This window comes from Camelina sativa, chromosome 18 (assembly GCF_030686135.1).
Source record: "Camelina sativa cultivar CO46 ecotype springtype chromosome 18, ASM3068613v1".
NCBI classification, from domain to species: domain Eukaryota; kingdom Viridiplantae; phylum Streptophyta; class Magnoliopsida; order Brassicales; family Brassicaceae; genus Camelina; species Camelina sativa.
Window position 1 is genome coordinate 590,091 of NC_141897.1, and position 22,539 is coordinate 612,629.

The 22,539-nt window shown below is 36.6% G+C and overlaps 3 protein-coding genes across 3 annotated transcripts; all 3 read left to right on the forward strand.

Moving 5' to 3' along the window:
* Window positions 1-315: 315 nt before the first annotated feature.
* On the forward strand, window positions 316-1,235 carry LOC104760165 (ethylene-responsive transcription factor 2). Its single transcript, XM_010483044.3, has one exon. The coding sequence runs from the start codon at window positions 427-429 to the stop codon at window positions 1,117-1,119; it is 693 nt and encodes a 230-aa protein (XP_010481346.1). The 5' UTR covers window positions 316-426; the 3' UTR covers window positions 1,120-1,235.
* A 3,175-nt stretch (window positions 1,236-4,410) lies between these two features.
* On the forward strand, window positions 4,411-6,865 carry LOC104760167 (RGG repeats nuclear RNA binding protein C). The gene is made up of 7 exons (XM_010483045.3): window positions 4,411-4,902; window positions 5,242-5,542; window positions 5,643-5,708; window positions 5,790-5,916; window positions 6,015-6,173; window positions 6,255-6,302; window positions 6,502-6,865. The coding sequence occupies exons 1-7, from the start codon at window positions 4,746-4,748 to the stop codon at window positions 6,691-6,693; spliced, it is 1,050 nt and encodes a 349-aa protein (XP_010481347.1). The 5' UTR covers window positions 4,411-4,745; the 3' UTR covers window positions 6,694-6,865.
* Window positions 6,866-8,879: 2,014 nt separating this feature from the next.
* LOC104763019 (uncharacterized) lies at window positions 8,880-9,581 on the forward strand. The gene has a single exon (XM_087499697.1). The coding sequence runs from the start codon at window positions 8,880-8,882 to the stop codon at window positions 9,579-9,581; it is 702 nt and encodes a 233-aa protein (XP_087355823.1).
* The last annotated feature ends 12,958 nt before the right edge of the window (window positions 9,582-22,539 follow it).

Sequence of the window (22,539 nt, forward strand, 5' to 3'; positions counted from 1 at the left end):
CTTAATAAAACCGGAACTCAAAGGGACAAAACAAGGGACAAGTTGAGAGAGACAAAACCAAATCAGCATCTTTCTTCTTTCTTCCCTAAAAATGTCATGATGACCAGTAACGTCATCTTGACCCTTCTTCATCGTGAACTCATATGACGGATAAAGCGCACGTGTTTTTAATTCATTCATCCACGAACCTTCGTAACTAGTTACGAAAAATCCACAACTTTCATATTTTTTTAATTCCCCACTAAAACTATACAGTACTAATAAACATGTAAAAAGTTTATCTTCCTTTATTAGGTTCATGAACCTCGTATCTTCTATATAAACCAATTCCACATACGAAAACAAAAAAATTAGATATTTGATAAATCGATCAAAACAAACAAAAACCGAAAAAGAAAACTATATTCTATAGTCTCTCTTGCGAAAATGTATGGACAGTGCGATATAGAATCAGATTACGATTTGTTAGAGATGGTGCGATGTCACTTGCTAGGTGGAGAGAACGAGCTGCGGCTCAATGAGTCGATACCGAGTTCGTGTCTCACTGAGAGCTGGGGAGATTTGCCGTTGAAAGAGAACGATTCAGAGGACATGTTGGTCTACGGACTCCTCAAGGACGCTTTCCATTTCGACACGTCATCGTCGGACTTGAGCTGTCTCTACGATTTTCCGGCGGTTAAAGTCGAGCCGACTGAGGTTTTGGCGGCGGAGAAACCGAAAAAAGCGGTGACGGTTGTGGCGGAGGAGGCGCCGAAGGGGAAGCATTACAGAGGAGTGAGACAGAGACCGTGGGGGAAGTTCGCGGCGGAGATACGTGATCCGGCGAAAAACGGAGCTAGGGTTTGGTTAGGGACGTTTGAGACGGCGGAAGATGCGGCTTTGGCTTACGATAGAGCTGCTTTTAGGATGCGTGGCTCCCGCGCTTTGTTGAATTTTCCCTTGAGGGTTAACTCCGGTGAACCTGACCCAGTTCGGATCACGTCTAAGGGATCTTCTTCTTCTTCTTCTTCTTCGTCTGAAAACGGGAAGTTGAAACGGAGGAGAAAAGCAGAGTATCTGACGCCGGAGGTGAAGTGCGAGGTTGGTGAAGAGACACGTTTTGACGAGTTATTGGTTTGATTTTGTGTGTGTTTTGTAGTTGAAAGTTTTGTTATAAAATGCTATTAGAGAGGCCAAGAAGTAAAGTGTTGTTCCCCTCATGTAAATTACTATGGAATATGGATTTTATTTGTTTATTTCTTGAAGTAATGCTACTACGAAACAGACACTTTACAAAGCCTGAGTGTTAATTTTTCAATCTGGTGTTATTTCTTTAGTTCTTAACATAACTAGTGGATTATACCGGGCTACGCTCGGGATGGCGAGTATATTAGATTTATTCACTATTTTGATATGAAGAAGGTATATACTATCACAAAATTGTTTGTATTTTTGTAGATCCAAAAGCACACACACAATCATGAAATTTTAAAATTGACAAATGATAAACTGATGTTTTTAACTTAATATTTGACTTCAGAAAAGAAGATCTTTTTAACTTAATATTCTTGTTTGTTTTAGGTTTAGAAACAATTTATTCACATGATTATATATTTAACATAAATATACATTATAATTTTTCACGGCATTTTTTTTAGTTATCATTTAGCTAATGTATCACCATATATTTTTCATATTCTGAATATAATTTTTTGCATGTTATATATTTTTTCTTAAAAACTTTTTACTCATCAAAATATATTAGTTTGTAAAATATTTTCTTTATTTCTCGAAAGAAAACACCTTGTTTTATTGCTTCTTTCCGGCAAATCGGAAGTTATGTGGTAAAAATGGTAAAAGCGAAAAATACGATGAAATGAAGTCATAATCCGGCTTTTGATATATATGAAGTCCTGATATATATACCTCCGATTTAATATTACTGCTGAAGTATATAATTCCATAATGTAAAATTTGAATGTTTAGGACTTGGGATGTTTTGGTAACAATGAGTGATAACCTTTTCATAAACATTTTTATTTATTAACAAATTGTTAGATGTCAAATGTTTTTTAGAATGTTCTGTACCTTTCTTACTTCATTCATTAGTGAGTCATTCAAAATTAAAGACGAAGGCAAAAGTACTGTAAAACATCCTCATCACTTAGCTTATTTGTTTGTTTACCATCTTAGTTATGTCTCTACTACCATTCTATGTGAACCAAAACAGTGGTAGTGCTTATTGACCAAATACACTGCTCTCTTTTGTATCTCTTACTTCATTTATTTATCAATCTTTCTCCTGAGATACTTCATACCAATCTTTGTTATCCGACATCCCATAGTTTTCCGTGAACGACATTTATGGAACTAAACCAAAAGTAAGAAACGATCAGTAACTCTCTTTGTATGGCCATATATTTTCTTTACTCATCTACTTGTATATTGTTGATCGGCTAACACATGAATCAAACAAAATGACAGATCATTCAAAAAGGTTATGAAGCATAGTTGACATGATAATTTTTTACTAAAGTTTAAACTGTGAGAGTTACCTGAAATGTCAAGCAATGCAGTCTTTCGTGGCCAAATAAAGTATTTTGGGGGAGATGTACAGATGCAGAGAGCAAGGAGTAAACCCCCGAGTGGGTAGCAGCCTTTAGTAGCTTAGTTGTGACTGGCGCCGAGGATCTGAGCCTGCCGTACGTACATGACAGTCTCTTTTTAAAGTGATTTTTTTTTGTCTTGGTAAAACACTAAAACATATTTACTGGAAGAATGTTACCTATTGACATTAAACACAAAACTTTGATAAAGTGTTCACTTCTTCCTGGGCGTTTGTGTATGAACCTAAAAACCTGTTCAATTAAACTTGCAAAGTTGTAAGCTTGTGATTCCAAATTAAATTACAAACTAATAACGAACTTAAACACCATATGGTCTCTTGAAGTGTAAGACTAAAGAAGAGAAGACATGTACCTAAGTGAAAAGAATAAGGGAGCTGGATCATCTCCTGAAAATTCCAGGACTCATGGCTGCACGAATTTGGATTTATGAGAGACCAAAACATTAAGGAGTAGTTTTTCCCGCCTTTGCTACTGTATGTGGTTAGAAGCGGCGGTTAGAAATATATTAGGCACTTGTTCGTGAGTACGTAAACTGACCAATTCCATGGCGCGTGTTGAAGCTTCCACATAAATTTGATGCTGAAAACATTGGCTTTGCAATGAGTTACTATATGGCTTGAAAAATATACAAAAAATCATATTAACCTAAGTGATACTTGAAATGATACAGTATATGCAAATGCTAAAGAAAACAATTGGAGCTGCTAAGTTGATTAACCATGTCTCTCTCTTCTTCTTTCTTTTGTATTAACCACAGGTTTGAATAATTAAAGAACGTTGTTAAGAAGTTCAAGGGCCTGAGTATAATTGAAAGCAAGAGTCAGAGTTATAATGGTTTGGATGCTTACTTTATCCCAGTTTGGACTGACTCTACCTTTGTGATCTTGGAGGACATTTGTACCCATCGCCGTTGGGGCCTTTCCTGGAAAAGGGGAAAATCAAGGATAAAGATAGACTAAATACTCGTTTCTAAACATACGACCAGTTATCTCATTCATGTTTCTCGGTATGCATCTATATGAACAAAACCACATGAATTCGATATGTGGATCAGAACCCAATTTTGAAAATTCACTATATCTACATAAGCGAAACCACTTGATATCAATATATTGATCAGACGCCAATTCTGAAACCCATCTATAATAAAAAGAGAAAAGAAGGGTGAAATCTTACCTAGAGTCGTCGGTTTTTTTTGTGAAGTAGGCATCATGGATTTTGGAATTGTATACTTATTAAAGCCGAACTTCTCATGGATTTGTGAAACAATAAGATGAGAACAGCTTGAAATCATAGGTGATGAAATTGAATTGTAAGTGAATTTATAAATTATGTGATGAAGCTTTAAAACGGAGACATCATGGCATTGTGGGAGTAGATGGGTATTTAAGGTTGAAACTTAAGTTTGTCGATTCATATTTTTTTTTAAGATTTGAAACTTTGTCGATTCGGTACATTTTGTTTTTGAAGATTTGTAATAATAATATTACTATTAGTTTTCTTAAAAAGTTGTAGTAATGACAAATATTTTCCTATTAAATTTTAGTTTAGCTGATGTGGCTTCTCTTAAGAGTTTTTAATTTTGATGAGGTGGACACTCTAAAAGAGCTCAAATTGTCCCTTTTATTAGTAGTAATACCAAAATCCCCGATGCAATTTCTTAATCAGTTTGAGAATTATAATGGTAAGTGTAACCAAAAAATTCCATCTAACAGACATGTTGTGAATCGATGGGCCTAACCAATGAGCCCCTAGCCCTTACAATTATAATTATAAATGGGCTGAACTAGTTATAATATAGCCCACGGACAAAAGAAGAGGACCAGAGTACCCCTTCCGCAGAGGATAATAACTCAGGAAGGGTTTATAGATTAGGTTTTAAGTCGCGCACATCTCTCTGCCGCAGCATCTCTTAGGGTTTCTTCTCATCTTCTTCTTCTTGTTCATTTGCTCTCTTAGACACTGTCCGAATCATTTCTCTTAGTTCGTTTACCTCTTCTTGTTTTTTGTTTTCTTCTTCTTTTAGAATCTTTATATTGAGTCATGGATTACTGATTTCCCCTTTTCAGTAAACCCATCAAAGCAAGCAGTTTCTCCGGTGACTTTGTATCTAACTTCGATCTTTATCAGACCGATAAAATGGCGTCTATGAACCCTTTCGATCTCTTAGGAGATGACGCTGAGGATCCCAGCCAGCTCGCTGCGACTTTGACTCAAAAAGTCGAGAAAGCTGCTGCTGTACAACCTGCTAAGTCTGCTAAGATGCCAACCAAGCCACTTCCTCCTACTCAAGCAGGTTAAAGTTCTTTGCTTTATTTTACTCTTTATGTAGTAGACGCTGAACTTGTTTAGATTCTGCCGTCTTGCGTAGTGTTTGATTGATTCGAAGCTTCTTTATTGTTGTCATGAAAATGTTTGCTTTTGTCATTTGAAGTTTTAGTTTCTTTATCCATTCTTAGCTTTTGTCTTCTGCTAGCTTTGATTACGGAAAGCGTACTCTGTTTTTATCGTAAAGGTAGCTTTATTGTATTCGGAATATTAACATTTTATCTTTAGTTCGTAAGTCAAATATATAATGATGACTTGGAATGTTACTGAATGAACTGTGGCCTTGTTTGTCTGTTTATGAATATAGTGAGAGAGTCAAGAAATGCTCCTTCAGGAGGTCGTGTTGCGGGTGGACGTGGTGGTGGTTTTTCCCGTGGCAGGGGTGGTGGATTTAACAGGGACAACCGGAACAATGATGCTCCTCCTGCAAATGAGAATGGGTTTTCTGGCGGATACAGAGCTTCTGAAGATGCTGATGGAGCAAGGCGTGGAGGTATTGTTGGTGGATTCCGTGGTCGTGGAGGTCGCCGTGGATTTGCCAATGGTGAAGGAGGTGATGTTGAACGCCCAAGGAGGACTTATGAGCGCCGTAGCGGTACTGGTCGTGGGTAAGCTTTTTTTTTTTCTTTTTCTTCTGTCCACTACTTTGGTTACTGCTTTGTTGTTTAACTTCTAATATTTGTGATCTTTTTGTTTTCTTTTGTTTAGTACTGATTTAAAACGTGAGGGTGGTGGTCGTGGAAACTGGGGAACTACTGAAGATGACATTGCTCCGTAAGCATCCTGGTCTTCAGTTTAATTTTCATATGTCTCGAACTCTATGCTGTTTAAAAAGTAATGTTTTTGGTATATTAGAGCTACTGAGGAACCCACCACTGAGGTTGAAAAGAGCCCTGTTGCTGAGAAGCAAGGAGGTGAGGATGAAACCGCTGATGCAGCCAAAGAAGCCGAAGAGAAAGCACAGAAAGAAGCTGAAGACAAGGTACATTCATCAATTACAGCTATTGCAACATCTTATGAACTCCTATGTAAACTTTGAATGTTTGCTATATGAAAACTCATTCTTGTTTGTTGTAATAGGAGATGACTCTGGAAGAGTATGAGAAAATCCTGGAGGAGAAGAAGAAGGCTCTACAAGCCACTAAGGTCGAGGAAAGAAAAGTTGACACCAAAGTGTTTGAGTCCATGCAACAGCTTTCTAACAAGAAGACTACTGAGGAAGAAATCTTCGTCAAGCTGGTTAGAAATCTTTGAAATGTTGTTTTCTTTCTCGGTTCCCTTTGCTGTAATGGAGCGATAGTTAACACTTTATTGTTTCAGGGATCTGACAAGGACAAACGCAAAGATGCTGCCGAGAAGACCAAAAAGGTCCTTACTTTTTTCTTTTTTGCACTCTGAACATAAATACTTCTTAGTTCACTCTGTTTAGGTCTTTATTGAAGCACAAACTGGTTTAAGATTAGGAAGAGCATTATTAAATTGGTTAACCTTTTTACCTTTTAAGAAGTCAAGATATGGACTTGAAATGGATGAATATGCTAATTGATGCGTGTTTGTGAATTTGTAGTCCTTGAGCATTAATGAGTTCTTGAAGCCAGCTGATGGAGCAAGAGGTGGATACCGCGGCGGAAGAGGAGGTCGCGGTGGTCGTGGTGGTCGTGATCAGAGAGGTGGTGGTAACGGAGGAGAAAACCAAAGGCGAGGACCTTCTGCTCCGGCGATTGGAGACACTGCTCAGTTCCCGTCGTTGGGCAAGTAGAGCCCCCCCCCCCCCCCCCTCTCTTGGTCCCCCTCAGCCCTTCTCTTCTATCTCTCTGGTTGAATTTTTTGTTCTTAGTTTCATTATTGTTGTTACACTCTGAAAGTCTTTTTCTGCAAAACATGTCCGTTGTCCGTTTTCTGCAAAAGTTTCATTATGAACTTTTTTTTTATTTCGATTTCTCGTATTACAAATTCTGTTATTCAATCAATCTTTTTATCAATGCCGAAATCTTCTAAAGAGTATGTTTCAAGCATTCGATACATCAGAAAAAAGAATTTGAAAAGAAAATAAATGAAACCAAAGAGAGACAGGTGGGAGTTGTTAATTAGGAGAAATGATAGTGTCACTGATACATGAGTGCAAACAAATGATTACATTGGAGTGATGATCCAAAGAGAATAGGTGACTTATCAAATCGAGATGAGCAGCAGCCTGATTGCTGGTTCACTGGTTGCCCGCGACTCTGGACCGTCGGTGGCTTGGCACCTCCAGACCAGCTGGATCTAATTTTCTCTTCTCCTCTTTCGGCTCCCTCAAGTATATTCTTAGCTTTCCCTATAGAAGCTGTTTCAGCTTGACCTAGGTGAAGCTTGTGCATATTGCTGTGTATATCCGTGGACGTCTCTTTACCTCTTGAGAAGAGTTCTTGGCTCTCTAATCGACTTGATGCTCCCTTAGAACTGCTCTCTTGGTTGAAGGAGAGGCCTTGGGCGACCGTTCTTAATGGCACCCTCTCATTTTTCACAGCGTGTGCAGTACACGTACCTCTCCAGACAATTTCTGGCAGTCAAGACTTCGGCATTGTTGTTTCTTCACTTCTTTGCTCATCTCGGGATCCACCTGCCATGTAACCCAAATGTTTTTCAGTTCCAAATATTGTATCCATGTTCTGTGCATTAAATGGATGATTGCTAAAATAGTAGACTGGTGTGACTCTCAACTATATATAGTTAGACCATCTCCACTCCAGCAACTCTCTCGAGTTGCTTAAATATTAATTAATCATATGATTAATACTAAACTAATTAAAGCAACCAACTTAGAAATTAAACAAAATCATTCATCCACTAGAGAACCCTAAAAAAGGTTGCTCAATCATTTAAATAATATTTTTTAAGACTTTTGTTTATTAATTATCAAATTTTAATAATCTAAAATAAGAAAACAATTATTTAAATTATTTATATTACATAGAATCGAAAACAATAAAATTTTACAAAATTTGGAATATTAAACATATTTTACAAAATTCAGAATTTTAAACATATTTTACAAAGTTTGGAATAAGATTATTTGTACTGATCTAATGAATTTGATAGAAATTTAGTAGAATGTTAAATTCTAGTGTTATTCCTTAAATTATTTATCGTCATTATTTAAAATGACTTTAAATCTATAGTTATTCACTTTATCAATTTTCTTAATTATTTTATCAAATATTCAAATGTACTATTTTCCAACAATATGTAGTTTCAAGGACTTTTTATTTAGTCTCAATGTCTACTAGAAAAAAAAATTATCACCATTTATACGTTTGAATTGATTGTTTATACCATCAATTATTTCTAACCGAATGAGAAATGAAGCAACAAGAAAGAACCATCACAAAGTCTCAGCAACCAAAACCTATGTAGTGAGTTCCATAATGGCGGAAACAATATCTCCGTCATTGGCTTTAAGAGCCTTAACAGCCTTAGCCTTCCAGACACCAGCTTGAGTCATGACGAGATCAATGTCCTTGGCTTCAACACCAGTCTCATCAACATCTTCATCGTCATCCTCCTCTTGTGGAACAGAAGCTGATTCAGAAGCATCAGTGTTAGGGATCATGGAAGCAACGTCTGGCATCTTGAACCTCTGAGCAGCTTGTACTTGTCCGATTCGGTTAATCTACTAAGCCGGCGAGCATTAGGTTTCCGTGTTGATTTCTGGTGTCAGAGACCAATAACTGTCGTGTTTAAGCCTGAAAATCAATTGAATCGATTGATTTCTAGGGATGTGAGGTGAATTTCTGTCTCGAGAGAAAACAGAAAGGATCGCAAAAGTTGTTGAAATGTCGCAGGTTGGCTTCTGATTTTGTAAAATATGAGGTACATAATGGAAAGAACATTTCTTTCTGGCATGATAACTGGTCGCAGTTCGGCTGCCTAATTGGTGTTGTAGGTCAGCGTGGGTGCATTGACATGGGTATAAGCTTACATGCCACTGTAGCTGAAGCTCTGCTTAATAGGCCGAGAAGACACAGGGTAGACCACTTCAATAAAATTGAGGAAGTCCTTGAAAGTCTGCGCAACAGGGGTTTGGTAGAGATAGAGGATATTGTCCTCTGGAAAGGAAAAAGAGACAAATACAAAGCATCCTTCTGCACAAAAGACACATGGGACTTTGTTCGCATTGTCAAGCAACAAAGGATTTGGTATGCAGGTGTTTGGTTTTCTCACACCACACCTAAGTACTCTTTTTTGGTCTGGTTAGCCATATTGAATCGGCTTACGACTAGTGATCAAATGCAGCACTGGAACACACAGATTGATGGTACTTGTGCTCTCTGCAGTAACTCGCAGGAAACGCGAAACCATTTGTTTTTTGCTTGCTCTTACTCCAAGGAAATCTGGACAAGGCTCACCTCGGTACTCTTACGAAGTACATTTTCTACCTACTGGGACTCACTCCTATTACTCCTCACAGATGCATCTCTTGGCAAGAACACTTTGTTTCTGCTACGGTATAGTTTTCAAGCTGCGGTTCACTCTCTCTGGAGGGAGCGGAATAGAAGACGTCATGGGGAATCACCGACCCCACCCTCTCTGCTCACCAAACAACTTGATCGACAAGTCCGAGATCGTCTGCTCTCTATCCAAGGCAACGATCTTCTGCTAGTCTAGCTCGCTTCAAGATGAAGACAAGCACTCACAATACTATTAGTTTCTTTTAACACAAATCTTTTTTAAACTTTTTTGAATCACAGATTTCATATACAAATGCTGCACTCTGTTGTAAACAAGTATTTTTTCGAATAAATTTTACATTTTATTCAGAAAAAAAAAAGAAAGGATCGCGAAAGAAGAAAAAAAAGATGGCAAATTTTTCTTGTTTTTTTTTAATTTATCTGACAACCAACCAAAACATGCCACGTAGCGTTCCTAAAGATTACTCAAAATGCTTCGCAGAGCAACGATTCTCAGCTTCATGACCCATAAATGGGATTTTAATTATTATTTTGGGCCCAAATCCAAGAGTAACCCACTGAGTACTCGCCAGTGGAGATGCTCTTAGTAGCCCTTCTGCACTGATACCTTGAGATTTATGTTTTAAAGTCTGTCATGGCTCTCACGTGCAATGTCGGACACTGTCTCAGCAAGAGACATGAATTTGGAAACTGACATATGGACATCTTGTGCCACTGCTTGAAGAGTTCATGAAGCTCTGAATTAGCTCTGAATTTATGGGTCCATGAAGCTCTGAATTAACTCATTACTCACAATGGACGTTAGCGTTGTTGGTGACAGTGGTTCGCGATGGCTACATTGACCCCCCTGAGCTCGAGGTCTCTGATGAGTTCCAAGCCATTTTATCCGCCGTCTGCCTGAGTTCAAATTCTGGTATCTTCTCTATTGCCTGTTAAAGTATTGACTACTGCAAATCTTGTGAACAGCTGATCGTTTCGTTCCTAGCTATCTTGGACAAACTTGAACACATGTTTCAAGGTGTTCATTATGCATCAGTTGGTTCTGGAATCATCTTGTTTAGTGGATCCAAACTAACTGGTAATACTCCAATTTTTCAAAGTCTTTTGTTGTTGGCAGGGCCAACCTATTTCGTTTGCTATGCAGGTTGAGCAGTTTGTTTATACATTCCAGCATATAATACCGCTTCCACTCAAGGTTAGACCCCTTTTTACCTTTAATCACTCTTGATATGTCTGATCTTGGTGAAGAGTCTATAGGGACAAACAAGTATGATTCTGAGTTAGGTGACCATATTTTAAGTTCATAGTTTCTACTAGGTTTCAAATTTCGCAAATCCAAAACCAGAAGCACTCTTTTTAACGTTTCAGGTTCTTCAAAGATTTTACCCTTCTTTGTTTTAGTTACTAATTAGAGTTTTTAATCAAGAGCCTTCTTTTTAGATCCGTGATTTAAGATTTTTGTTCATGTGTTGGTTTCTGATTAAAGATCACGTTTTAAAGATTTGTTTCCGTTTTTTATGGATTATCAAATTTTCTTTTCATACGAACGAACAGACTCAAGAATAAAGTTTTCTGTTTTCTTCAAACCCAAAAGAAAGGGATGACACATGATCTAATTGTGTTCTGTCCGGTTTCTAATTTGGGAAAATTGTCCCCAAGTAAGGCAAGCATGTGTTTAACACAGTAAGACTTGTCATATAATTGTCCCCAAGTAAGACAAGCATGTGTTTATCACAGTAAGACTTGTCATATAACAGTAAGACTTGTCACAGAATTGTCCCCAAGTAAGACAAGCATGTGTTTATCACAGTAAGACTTGTCATATAACTTTCCCCAAGTAAGACAAGCATGTGTTTAACACAGTAAGACTTGTCATGTAATCTCTGCGATTATCTTTTACTCATTGCTGGCTGGGCAGCATGATATTTTCAATATTCTGCTTTAAAGGCTCTCAATGATCTGCTTATTGATGAGTATATTCAGTGTTCTGCTTCAAAACTTTTGAGTTCAAATTCTCTCAATGATCTGCTTATTGATGGAGATTATACATTCAATGATCTGCTTATTGGTGGAGATTATATTCAATGATCTGCTTATTGGTGGAGATTATATTCAATGATCTGCTTATTGATGGAGATTATACTCAATGATCTGCTATGAAAACTTTTGAGTTTAAAAACTCTCAATGATCTGCTTATTGATGGAGATTATATTCAATGCTCTGCTATGAAAACTTTTGAGTTTCAAAACTCTCAGTGATCTGCTTTTAAATTTCTTGAGTTAAAAAAACTCTCAATGATCTGCATTTTGATGAGGATAAAATGTTTTTAAGTAAGACTTGGCTAATGTCCTCTGATTGGGAAATCCATTTGTATGGATTGAGACAGCATGAATTATATTATGCTCTATGCCTAACTCTTGAAGCTCTTCTTGTTAGCGAAGGCACATTATTGTGCAACGCTTGATGGGTTGTGGCTCGAGCAAAGCACTAAAGAGAGAAAGAGAGAAAATCTGACGTCTTAATAGGTACGTATCTCAACTCCAACGCTTAATAAACCAGCTCAGTTTAGATGACAATCTCAGTTTTTTCTTTTAATTTTGTTCTGTATTTTTTTTTTTACCCAACAGGTTCATTGGCGTCTCTAGTCTACAAATTTTTGCTGACACATAAAAGGATTTGACCGTTCTACAAAATATCGTCTGGTTCAACAAAAATGTTGGATCCTGCATTTTAAGGAGCTGGCCAGAAACTGTATCCTTTCAGCAACATAACTGCTTTTTGCATTAGTATTAGACATCTAAGGAGCAATTTGATTTTTTTTTTTCATGAGATTCCAGTAACAAAGTCTGACCATAGAATGTTATATGGGAGATACTTACATTGTCTTGCAGGTTCGCAATTCTTGCATTGCCCATTTCTGTCTTCTGCATATACTCCTCCACTTGACTGAGAGTTTTGAAATTCAGAAGTTTTCATAGCAGAGCATTGAATATAATCTCCATTATATATAAAGGGGATGATGCTTCTTGTTTGGTATCCATTTGTGGATTGGTAAAGATACAAGTCAGGTATCTAGCACCAAGACTCTTTCATTTGGTAACGGCAGTTTTTGATAGAGAAGCTAAGGTGAAACAGTGTTATACTAACTTATGGTTTGATATTTTTAGGATAAAGCTGGAACTGCAGCTGCTAAAACAGTTGAACTCGATACTGTTCTTGGAGGTCGTGCTGTCCAACACAGGGAAATTCACGGCCATGAATCTGACAAATTCTTGTCTTACTTCAAATCATGTATTATTCTGTTAGAATGTGGTGTTGCGTCTGAATTTAAAATACCTGAAGAAGAGGTGTTTGAGCTGCAATCCGTTTGAAGCAGGCTTTAACTATTGTTCTCTCTTCGCATTAGAAGAATGATAACCAACGTGCATTAACTTAACTTCTCTTCCATTTTTTTGCGTAGGTTCCTTTTGCCCGCTCATCGCTGAATCATGATGATGTATTTATCATGGAAACCAAGGAAAAGATTATCGGTTCAATGGTGCAAATTCGAACACTCAGGAGAGAGCCAAAGCTTTGGAAGTCGTTCAGTATTTGAAAGACAAGTATCACGAAGGAACTTGCGATGTTGGTAAGCAAATTACAGGCTCTTCCTCAGTTTCCCTCTAGTCAAGAAACAATGTTTGAATGCTTAAAGAATAGGTTTTGTGTGTGGCATAGTTTACAGAGATGGTGGAAACTAATCTATATTCATACTTTGCTGGTATAAGATGATAGAAAATTAGATGCATGATCAGATTCTGGTGCATTTTGGGTCCTCTTTGGTGGTTTTGCACCAATTGGAAGGAAAGTTGCCAATGATGATGACATTTCTCCAGAGTCAGCTCCCCCTAAACTTTATTGGTACTCTCGTCTCTTTAATTAGAATCCGGTTTGTTAATTTCTCATTAATTATTTTCGATATAATACAGTAATACACACCATTCTTCTACTTATATCTTCTGCAGTAGCATCTATTCTTAATGGAATATTATGATAATAGTTATTGATTAATATGGTGTTACTATTTTTTTTTTTTTATGCTGGAAAACACAAAATGCTACCTCTTGGACTGTGGTGCTGAGGTATTATTTATATGTGTTGGCCGAGTTAATTAAGTGGATGAGAGGAAAGTTTCTAGTGATCAATGCTTCTCACTTTTTACCTTTCATCTCCAGGATTTCCTTGCTAGTGACAATAGGCCAAAGGCAACACGTGTTACCCATGTTATTCAAGGTTATGAGTCACATTCTTTCAAGTCTAACTTTGACTCTTGGCCATCAAGCTCGGCCACTCCTGGTAACGAGGAAGGACGAGGAAAAGTTGCCGGTAAGATACCACTGTGAAATTTAAATCACTAAAAATAACAGTAACAGTCTTTTTTTCCTTGACTTACTATTGGCGCTGTACCAGTCTCTAGCGTTACTAAAGCAACAAGTTGTTGGGCTCAAGGGCATTGCGAAAATGTGCACCCGTGATTGAGGATTTTCCACCTCTGCTTGAAGGTGGTGGAAAGCTGAAGGTCTGTTAGTCTATTTGACTTGTTTATCCCTTTACTCTTCACCGTTAGGTTTGGGTATATCCATTTTGATATTTCATTATGTCTATGTATTAGGTCCATTACCTAAAGAAGATGCTGGTGATAGAAAAGACGGAAAAGACGACCGTTTCTTGTGTTGTTTGTTGGGAAAGAAAAGCATTCAGGTAATTTTACTGTAATTTATCAAAAATGATTCCTTAGTTTGCACCTATCGTATAAATCCTCCATTTCAGTTTCTTTTTCTGTTTATAACTTTTTTATATTGGTTATCTTGGTTTTATCCTGGTCTTTCCTTGTTCTATATTTTATGACTAAGCTCGAAATTGGTTGTGATTGTAAAACTTTGTATCTTCCATATGAAGGTTGAGAGTAAATGTTTCCAAATTATATTGTAATTACCTGATTCATATTTGTTAGAGCGCTGCAGTTTTTAGCTTTAAATATTATTGGTTCATGATGTTAGTATAGTTTGTTGTTTTGTAGCTTTATGAAAGTAATGTATTAATGTTCTGGAACTCAGATATTGAACTTCACTTAAGTTTAACCATTTAAAGTTCTGATTTCTCCCTTATCCAGGAGGACCAAGATACGACAATTCGACTAGCGAATACAATTTTAAACTCGTTAAAAGGAAGACATGTGCAGGTACAATGTTTTCTTTATATTGAAAGCAATTATGAATAGTACTCAAACATTGAATAATTATGTCTTCTTGCCGTATATACGAAGGGAAAGAGCCTGAATTGGTACCTTAAATTTGAATTTCAGTTTTCTTATTTTCGAAATATTGTTGTATGGATAAGGGTGTGTAGTGTTATTATTCATCTTTGTATAGAGGTGACTTAGGCTAACATAATATTCTTTAATTAGTTATATTGACTTGTAATTGTGTTGCAATACTTCCATCAGGTGGCAACATTTTTAAACTCTTATGAATGCTTCCTTCTGCAGTCTGGTACTTCCATGTTCCTATGGCATGGAAATCAAATTTTGCATGAACAGCTGAAACTGGCTGCTAAAGTTGATGAGTTCTTGAAGGTTAGTGAACTAGAGAGCTAGATTGTGTGCAATGGTCTGTCTCAGGTTTAAATTTTTGTAACTATCTTTCCAATCAGTTTCTAATGTTATAATGTTATTGGTTGTGTCTATCTATATTGTTGTAGTTAGAGGGTTTGTGGGAGACTATGTGATTCTTTTATGGCATTTTGGTGACTTCTAGTCCACAAGAGGATTAACTGAACGAGTAGGTATGTATATTGTATCATATGTTTTGAGTCAGAGACCAAATGATTGTTATTTGTATATTGTAATGTTTGACATGTGATTCGTAGATAGTTCATGAAGTTCATATACTACAGTGGTAGTGATGAAGGATACATCTCATAATTTTTCAACATCATATAGGCTTCTTTCTCACTTGATATTAAATTCGTTGTAGTTTATATTCATTAGTGTTTATAATATATTGTAAGAGTTAAGAGAAAGTACAAGTAGGGTAGTTAACGCTGCACCGTTGTCTTTGATAACATTTGCAGAATCGATATTTAAAATTTTGTATAACATTTTTTTTGTGGATCTGATACTTTATCTGCAGGAAACATGGGGAAATTTTCATGCATTTGGGAAGATTCTGGATGTATGGGACATTCAGCCTCTTTGCAAGCAGGTATGTATTGGTATCCTATTAGTTTTTGTAATTTTTATACATGCTATGAGCCTATGACTCGTGATCATAAATCTAATATGTTTCTCAAATCATGACATGACATCTTCTGTGGCAGTGGTCTGTGATCTTATCTTAAGTGCATGTTTTTTTTCCTCTGCTTTCAATAATATAATTGTGTTGGTGCTTGCCTTTTAATTGATCATAGTGTATCAAAGTGTTATTACTTGCGTTTTAATTGTTGTAGTACTATACTTAGTTGTGGTTGCTTGCTTTTTGATTGATCATACTTCTGATATACGTGCCATGATCGTGATTATAAATCTGATGTATCTCAAATCATGAAATATTCTGTGGCAGTGGTCTGTGATCTCATCTTTAGTACCTGTTCTTTTTTCCTCCGCTTTCAATAATATCATCGTGTTATTGCTGCGTTTTGATTGATCATAGTGTATCATTATGTTGTTACTTGCGTTTTAACTATTGTAGTACTAGAATTAGTTGTGGTTTCTTGCGTTTTGATTGATCATAAATCTGCTATGTATCCCAAATTATGACATCTTCTGTGGCAGTGGTCTGTGATCTTATCTTAAGTACATATTTTTTTCCTTTCCTCCGCTTTCAATAAATATCATAGTGTTGTTCGCGCGTTTTGATTGATATGTTTCTCAAATCATGGTATCTTCTGTGGCAGTGGTGTATCTTGTTAGTTGCGTTTTAATTGTTGTAATACTAGAATTAGTTGTGGTTGCTTGGTTTTTGATTGATATAGCGTTGTTGCTTGCATTTTTAATTGTTCATAATGCAAGCATTTTGTGGAAATTTTCAACATTAGAAAAGACAGGTTTGGTTTGCCCAAAAAGAAAAGACAGGTTTGGTTTCTTTCTCTTTGTAAGGTTTGTCTTACACATTTATTTTTTCTAAAAATTGATTGTTTGTTTTAGGATTCTAGAAAATCTCAATTAAGCTATAACACATACACGAAGAAAAGAACAGTTTCACTTAACCCAAACCATGGAAAGTTAACGCAGCAGAAAATCCTAGGTAAAGCAAGCGCTAAACCTAGTTCAAAAACGAGTTTGCAAGGGACAAACTCGAAAGATAAAACTCTAGAATCCACCAGAAAAGAGGTTCTGAAATCCACCAGAAAAGATAAAAAAGAGATAAACTCTAAAACTTTATTGATAAGAATAATATGATTCCCCTTAGGTTAAAACTAAAGCTGTTTATATAGTAAAACAAAACTAGCTAAACCCTAATCTAGAAAGGAAAACCAATAGAAATTAACATAATTAAGAATTAATAAAAAAATCTAAATTAATTAAAATCCTAACGATTATGCTCCTGCATCAGACTCTTCCACTTCCAAGAAAAATCGTCCTCGAGTTGTCTTCTTGATGAAGAAGTCCATCTCCTTATCCCGCATAGGAGGGAAGTCATGTAGATATCCATCTGAACTCAACTCCTTAAAACTAGTTAAAATCTCTGGCGCTTCCTCTATCGATGGTATCTTCTCTTTTGCAACACGAATTAGCCAATTAGTTTTTATGGAAAACTCATATAGCTTCACCTCACATGCATTGCTTGAATTTTTAGAAACTTTACTTTAAGTAACCATGCATATCTTGCCTTAACTTTTCACAAAAGGAATTATGCCAAAAATCTCCACATAATGAATCAAACCCGAAATTTGCACCACTCCCATTCTGTAGGATTGTCCAGCTGACCATAGAGTTTGCACAGATTTCATCTAGCCCGAATTCTGCATGGATTTTATCAGATCCGAATTCTACACAGATCTCATCATGCATGAGTTCTTCACCAACAATTATGCTCTGGTGATCAACTATCTCTTTCTCTATAGATTCTTCTTCATTAGAAATCGAATTCTCAACAATCACACAATTGTATTCTCTTTGTGGAAAACTAATCTTGTTGATTAATAATCTCAATTGATTTTCAATAACATCTTCACTTTTTCTAACCGTAACTGGTTCTTCTCCTCTACCTCTTCGTTGATTTGCGTTGTTGAAGCCGTTTCTGACCTCAGTTGTCCTGTTTCTGACCTCAGTTGTCAAATTCTTCATATGGTCGGTCAAAGCAGTTAGAGCAGTGGTAAGAGCCTCAGTAAAACTCTGAAAGTCTGCTTTGGTCACAGATTGATCTCCCATAGCTGATCAAGCTTTGGAAAAGAGACAGGAGAAAGCCTGCTCTGATACCAAATAATGCAGCAGAAAATCCTAGGTAAAGCAAGCGCTAAACCTAGTTCAAAAACGAGTTTGCAAGCGACAAACTCGAAGGATAAAACTCTGGAATCCACCAGAAATGAGGTTCTGGAATCCACCAGAAAAGATAAAAGAGATAAACTCTAAAACTTTATTGATAAGAATAATATGATTCCCCTTAGGTTAAAACTAAAGCTGTTTATATAGTAAAACAAAACTAGCTAAACCCTAATCTAGAAAGGAAAACCAATAGAAATTAATATAATTAAGAATTAATAAAGAAAAGCTAAATTAATTAAAATCCTAACGATTATGCTCCTGCATCAAAAGTTCTATATGGGAGATACTTACATTGCCTTGCAGGTTTGGAATTCTTTTCATTGCCCTTTTCTGTCTTCTACATATACTCCTCTACTTGACAGCTTCCTCAATAATATATATGTATGATAATATATATAACTTATGGTTGATACTTTTAGGATGAAGCTGGAACAGCAGCTGTTAAAACAATTAAACTCGATGCTGTTCGTGGAGGCCGTGATGTCCAACACGGGAAATTCAAGGCCATGAATCTGACAAATTCTTGTCTTTTCTTCACTTCTTCATCTACTTCTGATTTCTCTTCTTCTAATTCCTCCATCTTCTCATTACCAATTCAATCACTTTCTGCAGTAAGGCCTAATCTCTGCTGCTCCTCTCTAATCCGAGTAACCAATGTTGCTTCCTCTGCTCGTTTCAGACTTTCATCAACATATCTGACCAAAGTTCTCCAAGCCTAGCCATGTTCCTTCCCATTAATCCTGAAATGTCCCGACATACTCGTGGTGTAGATACGACTCTCTATATCTCATCCCCTCCCTCTGAGAAATACTATCCTTCTGATACAAGCCATTCTTCTATTCCTAACATCTACAGACCTCGATTTCAGCTCTTCTGAAGTTGGTCTTAACTTCTTCTGCATGTGTTTTTTAAGTGCCAATCAACCTTGTAGTCATGTTTTAAAGCATCAAACTCAGCCAAGTCATCTACACTCATCTCTGATCCATATTGCTTTGAAATCTGAGCAAACAACAACTAACGTTTCAGCTCCAAAATCGAAGTCCAATAAGGTTTCAGTTTAAAATTAAAACGCACTACACACTCAATACTTACATAACTAAAGAACCTAATCAGTTACACCTTTGGTTCCTGTAAAATGCTTACCTTCCTTCCCTTGGCCTTTGGGTATCAGTGTGACTTTCACCAGTGATTCATATATCCCAACGAGACTTCCTTCTTTGACATTTATAGGACTCTGTTTCCACGTCTGCTCCATCTGACATCCTAACAATCTCAGCCACCTCTCCACCTAGTTGATCACTGAAGCTCACTCTCACTTTCTTCATCCTCTTTCCGCACCTGCTATTGATTTGGTATTCTCTAAGCTAGCAATGATCTAATGTATATGATCAAACATTGCATTGGTAAATCTACGTCGATCAGTCACACCTCTGGTTCCTGTAAAAGATTTATCTCCCTTCCCTTTGCCTTTGGTTATCAGTGTGATTTGCACCAGTGATTCATATTTCCCAACGAGGCTTCCTTCTTTGACATTTATAGGACCAGGCTCTGTTTCCACGTTTGCTCTGTCTGTTTCCACGTTTGCTTCAGATGCGGTCTTCTCTAAGCTAGTAATTATCTCATATATATGACCAAACATTGCATTGGTAACTATCTGTACGTTTAAATCTAAACAACAGTAGTCATCAACAAGAGAAGAACTGAAGGACAGTCACTAGAGATGTTTGATATCTAGGTAAATCCAGGGGAGAAATAAGAAACAAAGATGGGAACATTGTACTACGTATTATTCCATGGTTCATGGTAGTTGCATAATAATTGATTTCTTAAGATATAAGCTACACGAGAATGGTTGAGAAAAGGTTCCTCATATCCATTTGGAAGCTGGGAGAGGTTGAGAAAAGCAAGTGTTAAGTAATTTTTTTTAAGTCATGATAAAATCCCCAACTAAATTCTGTAGTTAGTTGTTGTTCATTTAACACATCTTCTTAGTCCCCTTGTGTATTTTTTGTTATATGGCAGAAATATAAAAATGACCAAATATTTGACCAGCTGTTGTGTATTTTTGAAAAAAAAAATTTATCTAGAGAGAGCGAGAGAGAGAGTCGCTGCCGGTTTGCTAGCTCCGCCTCTCCGGTTGCCCTTCTGGCGCCGGAGAGGGCTCCATCCTTTGGTTTTCATCCTTGTAGTCTCTTAGTTGTCTTCTCCCGTTCCTTGTCTTCCTTTCGCCGGCGGTTTGGTGACTCTCGATGGTGGTGGTTCCGGTGATATCTCAGCGCGTGAAGCGAAGTCTCCGTCGGGTAGTGGTTGCTGGTGAAGGCTCTGGTGCGACATTGAAGGACAGAGTCGATTCTATGGCCAGATCTGGCGAATCTGGGTTGGGGACTACGATTGTTTCCGGCGGATTTGTCTCCGGCGGTTTGTTGGCTTCGGTGAGCAATGAGAGATGAAGCTTCTCTTCGACAAGCTTCTACGGTCGGGTTTGGGTTCTTATTCAGATCTTACCTCTCATTCTAGCCACGACGGTGTCTTGTAGCAAGGAGCGGTTTGTTTGGTTTCAGTCCGACCAAGGTGTGTGCCTCCGACAAAAGTGATTTAGCTCTTCGATCTTGCACTGCGAGGTGATGATTTGCTATTATGTGGTCCAATTTTTAATCTTGAGAAGATTAGCATTTTGGTTATTATATGGTTAGATTGGAGATGCATCTAGTTTGTCGGTTTTGTCTCACGACTCTTGGTCGGGTCCGTCGGATGTATTGTCTTTTTTTAGGTTTAGGACCGGAACAGTGAAAGCCAGAACGACCAAGCTATTATGATGATGCGCCTTCAGGTGTTGAAGCTATTGGGACAAGTTCTACATGTCGATCCAGAGGTTCTCATGGCTGGGATTTGTTTTTTTTTTCAGTATTAGTTTTGGTCTTCTCTGTGTTAGTTTTTGTTTTCGTGTCATTAGGTTAATTTAGGTGGTTTAAGAGATTACTTCACTCCGAGTCGTGGTGTGTTGTCTATCTCGTCGTGGTTAAAAAATACAATGGTTTTCGATTAGGTAGCGTTGGATCCGCTAGTTTTCCAGGGTTGTACTTGATCATCCATTGCATTTGGTCCAAGTCTTTAGTGATGAATGTATTGTGCCTTGATTTAGTTGTATGATCTTGTTTAATGGAAAGTTGATGTTTGAGCCAAAAAAAAAGAGAGACAAAGACATCAGACACATTTATCAGACAAAAGATATTCGCATAATAAAACACATTCCCATAATACGTAAGAATGATAAAGCATCTCAAGTTTTTTAAGTTACAAAAACAGGGGTGATAAAATGACAAGTGATAGAAAAGAGAGCGCAGTTTTATAGAGTGGTGGATATGGGAAATTGCGCTAGATCATACTCATAGAGAGCTTCTTCTTGCTTTCAGAAGCTTTGCGTTTGTGCATTGAGGCTTGTTGATGGCAAATAATTAGGCTTGGCGGTAGTAACGATATCAGATGGAAACCTTTCCTGAGACTGAACAGATCCCTTCAAATGATCAAGTCTCTGATCTGATTGGATTGTTTCCATACCGGTGGTAGAACAAGCGTGCAGCGAAGCTTTAGAGCCACCCTGTGAGGCCAATCTACATAATTAAAGACCAACTACAACCATCACCATCCATATATATATATAGATCTATATATGGCTAAGCTAGTAATTGATTGATATATATACACGAGAGAGAGAGAGTAATCAAATGGACACCTTAATGGCGAAGACTGAGGCAAGTTTTCCTGCTGTAATATTAAGAAGGGTTGTTAGCATTTTAGTACGTTTTTGAAACTTAATTGTCAAAAACATACATACACTATTTATAATAGAGAAAAGAGGGTGTTGTGAGATAGAGGATGGTAGAGATAAAATTCTGAGTGGGGCCAGGGGAGGGAAGAACATTACTAAAAAATCATAATTAATAGTTTTGAGAAAAAAAAAGAGAAAAAAAGAGGAGAGAGAGGAAGTTGGTTTGATTTTTTTTTTTTTAATTCTTCTTTCTTATATGCTCCCAACAATCTAAAACAAAATTGCTGGCTAATTAAAATTTATTTTTTAAAATTTTAAAGATAGATAAAAATCTATGTTTTTTATTTGTAATTTGATATGCATTTTGTTTGATGATTTTATTTGATAATGTTAAATATTTTTTACAAATTTTGTATCCCGCACACCTTATTAAGTGTGTAGATGTCTGTACACATTATTAAGAGTACAGATGTGTGTACCCATTATTAAGAGTACATATGTCTGTACACATTATTAAGTGTACAAATGTAATAATGTGTAAGGCTACAAAAGAGATATATATATATAATATATTTAAAAATTATTAAACAAAATTTATATCAAATTTTATATCAAATTTTAAAGAAAAAAATATAGATTTTTTTGTATTTAAAAAGTTTTCTAAAAAAAATTACATTAACAATTATTTGAAAAAAAATCAAGAAATGGAGAGAAAAATAGAGGTATAATGGCATAAATCTAATTAAGAAGATTGTTTAATGGCAAAAAAGGCTGAGAAAATAGACAAACAATGATAAATGTGGTTTTTTCTAATTATAAATAGTGAATATATCTTATTCCTAATTATGTTTGAAAAATGT